Consider the following 6,000-nt stretch of genomic DNA (forward strand, 5'->3'; position numbering starts at 1 on the left):
TTGAGCCATCTCTCCAGCCTCATGGATCATTATTTTAATTGGTATTTTCTTAAAGATAAAAACATAAATATCAATTTTCCCATCATTCCATAAATAAAACATGATAGTTGTAAAACATTAATTTTTTTAGGCATTAGGTGACCTTGAAGGTTTTATTATCAAGAGAAGTGGACATTTTTTGTATAGTTTAGCAAAATTATTTGATTAATATAGAGTTCCAGTTGTAGAAAATTCAAAAGTTTTGAACATATTGAAAGATTTTTGGTATTTTTTTTTGCTTAATGTCTTGATCCGCAGTGTCATCCACAGGTGATGGCTATGGCATAGGTCTCTAATCCTGAGATAATTTTGACAGACAGTAAAATGTCTTACTTGGCTATGGCCACATACATTTATTTATGTTATCTTCATTAATTTTGAAGTTGAGAACTATGTATTTGGCCCTGTGTGTCTTTATCCCAAAGACTCGCTAGTTCCCTTAGCTGCTTCCCACAGTCTAACCACCTTTCTGTTCATCTGCAAAGGCTCTGCAGATGTCACTTCTTTTTAAAACAATTTGCCTTAGGCTTTTTTAAGTCAGAGTCTAGCTATGGAGCACAGGGTTTGACCTCACAGGCTCCATAGCTCATATGGCCAGGAAGTCACAAACCCTTCTGCTTCAGGTTCCTGAATGCTAGCAGGGCATACACAAGCCTGGTGGGCTTGCTTTTTAAATATGGAAAGTGCTGTGTTGAGTGAGGGAAAGATCTAGTTGTGCATCAGAAAGCATGCTTCTATTTGGGGTTCTGCCTTTCTAGTTAATCTTTGGGGGGCCAGTTGCTTCTTCACCCCCTTTTCCTCACTTGTGGAATGAGAGCTGAACTGGCGGTCCCACTAAGTTCTCAGTTCTGGTCTCATCTAGACTTGGCATAGTTTCTCCCAGTTGGTAGTGTCTGTGGGATCTGAACCCTGAGCACTTAATTTCAGTGTAGTTGTAAAAGTAACTGCCCCCACTTTCCTTTGAAAGGTTTTGCAGTTGATGCTTAAAGAGAGCCTATTATGCTGGCCATTTTTTTTTAATGGAAACTTAATGAAGGCCATAAGCCACACAGATGTTTTAACCCGTCTAACTAGTGATTTCCAGGCATTAGTAACAAGAGGGCCGGCTGTGCATGCATATGCATTGGGAAACCTTGCCAGAAAGGCTAGATAAGAAACTCTTTAATCCAGGATCCTGGCATCAGAGTGAGAATCTGATAACGCTTGCTGCAGACATGCTCCCACTGTTTATTTCTGTGGTCCTTCTCTGAAAGGACTTTCCATATGGAAGGGGACTTGAAGGGAAAGTATAGGGCTGCCTTCTGAAGGCACCTAATTACTTGACTGTGGGACAGAGGGCTAATTGTACTTCTAGGGGTCATTCTGAGCATTTTTACTGAGTGCGGTTCGTGTGGTTAAAAATACCCAAGCTGAAGGCCACTTTCAAATCAAAACACTCACAAGAGAAACTTCCTGTCCCTTCAGGTTCCTTTACCAAATGGTTCCCATTCTGTACATTTATAGCATTTGTGCTGGGCAAATGATGGAAAATCCTTGATTTAGTCTCTGACTGCTTTACAAATGGCTCCCTGTCCACTGTATAGACTGCTGGCTTCTAGATGTAGGTGGTTAGACTGAGCGCTCATTGTAAAGCTGGACAAATGATGGTTCCATGAGTGTCAGCAAGGCCCTGGGGACCCTGTGTCAGCAAGGCCCTGGGGACCCTGTACCTTTCCTTCAGGGCAGGATTCCATAGGACTGATTGACTGTGGTCCCACTACCCATTGATTTTCGTGTTAGACTTTCATATAAGAACAGGCTTTTGTACTTCCCTACCCAAGTGCTTTCCCAAGGGGAAGCTATACAGGAGTGCTCTGCCCTTCATATCACCCACAGAGTCTGGGATGGCTTCACTGTCTGTCTCACTCTGAGTGGAGCCAAATGTTGGAATAGGGTGCCCAGGGTTCCTTTACGTGTGTACCTGTGAGAAAGAAGCTATTTTCTATTGGAATAGGATTTGTTGTCTAACAGAAAACTTTACAGATCACAGGGAAACAATCATTGTTGCATTTCTCTCTCTCTCTCTCTCTCTCTCTCTCTCTCTGTGTGTGTGTGTGTGTGTATGTATGTGCATGTGTGCATATGCATGCATGTGTCTGTGTGCCCTGTGTGTGTGTGCTCACCTGTGCATGTAGGGTAGAATTGCTGTTAGGTATCTTTTTTACTTTCTAGCTACCTTACTTTTGAGATATCTGACTGAACCTGGATTGTCTTTGAGCTCCAGGACTTTGCCTGTCTTCCTCCTGCAAGAGGACACAGGTGGATAACAGTGCACCCAGCTTTTTATGTGGATGCTGTGACTCTGCAGTCACATATTCCTGCATGCACAGCAAAAACACTTTATCCTTTACCACCTGCCACATCTCCCTAGCCTCCAAAGCCACTTTCTTTTTAAGTTAAAACAGTAAAGAAGAGTAAATAGGAACATTTTTTATAACTAGGATATTTAAACTTTCTCAAAAATAGTCAGTTAGTGTTTGAAATGATCAGTAGACTAGACTGGCCAGGTTTTAGTTGGAGTTGACCTGGAAGATTTGATCTGACATCTTTGAAAAGATTAGGGTATGTATAATTTTATAGCTTAATCTTTTTTTCATTAGCTGTTCACGTGATCTGATATTGGAAAAGGTGTTTCAAAGAAAATATAACTTAGAAGAATTGGGGAGATAGGCTTTAATGATTACTTTTCATGGCTTTACAATGTTCAACTTCTCTTTTTATCTTACATTTGACATTTCTGATTAATATAATGCAGGGCATAAAAATTTGAACGTTACTTTTTAAAATTGAAAAATGCAAATTACTGACTAATCCCGTTACTCAGAGAAACTGATTTAGGGGATTCACCATAGCTGGGATATTAGAAAAAGAGACAGATTAAGACAATCCTACCTTTGTAAAGATCCAACTAATGTTAGAATAGTTATAATACTCTCATTAATGCCAGCACCCTATCCCTTCATATAAAGTGGGACGCTAGGTTTGGGAAGTAAGGCCTTAGTGTTAATTTGGTGGTGATGTTTACAAGGCTGGAGTGACAGTAAGCTGCACAGTTTGGTGTTTGACAACTGCTTCACTTTTTTTTATTTTTGCATCAGAGATGATTGCAGACCACCAGATCGAGACAGGTCTACTGAAGCCTGACCTCAAGGATAAGGTCACCTATACTCTGCTCCGAAAACACCGACATCAAACCAAGAAATCCAACCTTCGGTCCCTGGCTGACATTGGGAAGACGGTCTCCAGTGCAAGTAGGATGTTTAGCAACCCTGATAATGGTAATGCAGAGCCAATGGCTGCTGCTCGCTCTCTCTTTCTGAGTCACCTCACTCCATCTCTTCATACCCCCTCCCCCTTATGTTTCTTTTCTCAAGTTCATATGCCATGGTCATTTCATAATCCTTTTAATACGTTTGGGCAGATGTGCAGTCTTGCTGGCAGGGTTTCCCTGTTGCTACGGATTACGAAGCCACAGTGCCTTGATTCTCCGTGAGGGCCTATGCTGATGGGCTGAAATGGTTTGTTCATAACTCTAAGGTGAAACAACTGAGTATCACACACGAGTCAGCAAGCTTGCAGAGACTGAGATCTCAGGGAATATGTCTTTTTTTTTAAAAAAAGATTTATTTTATTTATTATGAATACACTGTAGCTGTCTTCAGACACACCAGAAGAGACCATCAGATTCCATTGTAGATGGTTATGAGCCACCATGTGGTTGCTGGGAATTGAACTCAGGACTTCTGGAAGAGCAGTCAGTGCTCTTAACCAGAGCCATCTCTCTAGCCCCTCCCCCTTTTTACAAAAGACTGTTTTGCTGGGAATTGAACTCAGGACCTCTGAAGAGCAGTCAGTGCTCTTAACTGCGGAGCCATCTCGCCAGTGGAATATATCGTTAAGATGACTTGTAATAATTGGGAGAATCTAATTAGATAAGATAAATGCTTCGAAGATCACAACATTTTGTACCACAGCATCCCATTTTGGATGGGAGTCAGTTGTGTAGGCTATTGGTGGTCACCTTACCAGTTTAAGACTCAATTTTATTTTACCACTTGAAAAGATAGTTCATATTGTGATAAATAACAGCCATATTCAGATGGGATGGTAATTACTAAAGATGGGATATTAACTCATTACATAACAATGGGAAAGGCACTATGTTCTTGTGAAGTTTATTTTATTGCATTTCCCACAATTTCTTGCAAAGTGTCTATCTTATGTGTCTCTTTGTTGGGAACAAGTTTCATGTTTGGGTGCAGGCTGAGAAGGGGGATGCACATTACCATGAAGTGTGGGAGATGATGATGCGGTGGGCAGAGTTGAGTAGGCACTGGGTTGGTAGAACTGGCTATAGAGTCCACCCCATCTTCTAAGTACCAAGAGAGGGATGAGAGGGAGAGAGTCTGTAACCTGTTGCAGTCACATGTCCCTCCGTAGTACAGAATGTGGTCTCAGGTAGATGATAAGTTAAAGTGACTTTTATAAACTGAATTTGGCTCTAGCCATTCCATATCCAGATATGTGATTTTTTTTCTCATTTGATATTAAAACGAATGGTTTGAAGACATGTTACTATAAACAAAATTTCATAGTTTTTTATTAGATATTCTCTTTATTTACATGTTATATGATATCTCCTTTCCCAGTTTCATCTCTGAAAAAAATAAAAAAATAAAATAAAATAAAAAACAAAAACAAAAACAAAAAAACCCTGTCCCCTCCCCCCTTCCCTTGCTCACCAACCCACCCTCTCCCATTTCCTGGCCCTGGCATTCCCCTACACTGGGGCATAGAACCTTCACAGGGCCAAGGGCCTCTCCTCCCATTGATGACCGACTAAGTCATCCTCTGCTACATATGCTGCTGGAGCCTTTAGTCCCACCATGTGTACTTTTTGGTTGGTGCTTTAGTCTCTGGGAGCTCTGAGGGTACTAGTTAGTTCATATTGTTGTTCATCCTGAGGGGTTGCAAGGCCTTCAGCTCCTTGGATCCTTTCTCTAGCTTCTTCATTGGGGACCCTATGCTCAGTCCAATAGATGGCTGTGAGCCTCTACTTCTGAATTAGTTGGGGAATGGCAGCGTCTCTCAGGAGAGAGCTATATCAGGCTCCTGTTAGCCAGCACTTGCTGGCATCCGCAATAGTGTCTGGATTTGATGGTTGAATATGGGAAGGATTCCCAGGAGAACTCAAGAAGTTAGACTCCTGAGAACCAAATAACCCTATTAAAAATGGGGTACAGAGCTAAACAAAGAATTCTCAACTACGAATACCGAATGGCTGAGAAGCACCTAAAAAAATGTTCAGCATCCTTAGTCATCAGGGAAATGCAAATCCAAACAACCCTGAGATTCCACCTCACACCAGTCAGAATGGCTAGGATAAAAAAACTCAGGTGACAGCAGATGCTGGAGAGGTTGTGGAGAAAGAGGGACACTCCTCCATTGCTGGTGGAATTGCAAGCTGGTAGAAATCAGTTTGGCTGTTCCTCCGGAAATTCCACAAAATACTACCAGAGGACCCAGCTATACCATTCCTGGGCATATACCCAGAAGATGCTCCAACGTGTAATAAGGACACGTACTCCACCATGTTCATAGCAGCCTTATTTATAACAGCCATAAACTGGAAGCAACCCAAATGTCCCTCAACAGAGGAATGGATACAGAAAATGTGGTACATTTATACAATGGAGTACTACTCAGCTATTAAAAACAATGAATTTATGAAATTCTTAGGGAAATGGATGGATCTGGAGGATATCATCCTGAGTGAGGTAACCCAATCACAAAAGAGCACACATGGTATGGACTCACTGATAAGTGGATATTAACCCAGAAAATCAGAATACTTGAAGTACAATCCACAAACCACAAGAAACTCAAGAAGAAGGAAGACCAAAGTGTGGATACTTTGTTCCT

General features: G+C 41.4%; 1 protein-coding gene across 4 annotated transcripts in view; it reads left to right on the forward strand.

The window, feature by feature from the left end:
- Positions 1-6,000, forward strand: part of Slc4a4 (solute carrier family 4 member 4) — a 335,690-nt gene that overhangs the window by 149,482 nt on the left and 180,208 nt on the right. For 2 of the 4 annotated variants that reach the window (XM_031342972.1, XM_031342970.1), the window contains exon 6: positions 3,177-3,356. In XM_031342972.1, coding sequence (XP_031198832.1) covers positions 3,177-3,356 — 180 coding nt within the window. The remainder of the gene's footprint in view (positions 1-3,176; positions 3,357-6,000) is intronic. The other 2 variants (XM_031342973.1, XM_031342971.1) reach the window with 1 other exon arrangement.

Source organism: Mastomys coucha, unplaced genomic scaffold, assembly GCF_008632895.1.
Source record: "Mastomys coucha isolate ucsf_1 unplaced genomic scaffold, UCSF_Mcou_1 pScaffold22, whole genome shotgun sequence".
Lineage (NCBI taxonomy): Eukaryota > Metazoa > Chordata > Mammalia > Rodentia > Muridae > Mastomys > Mastomys coucha.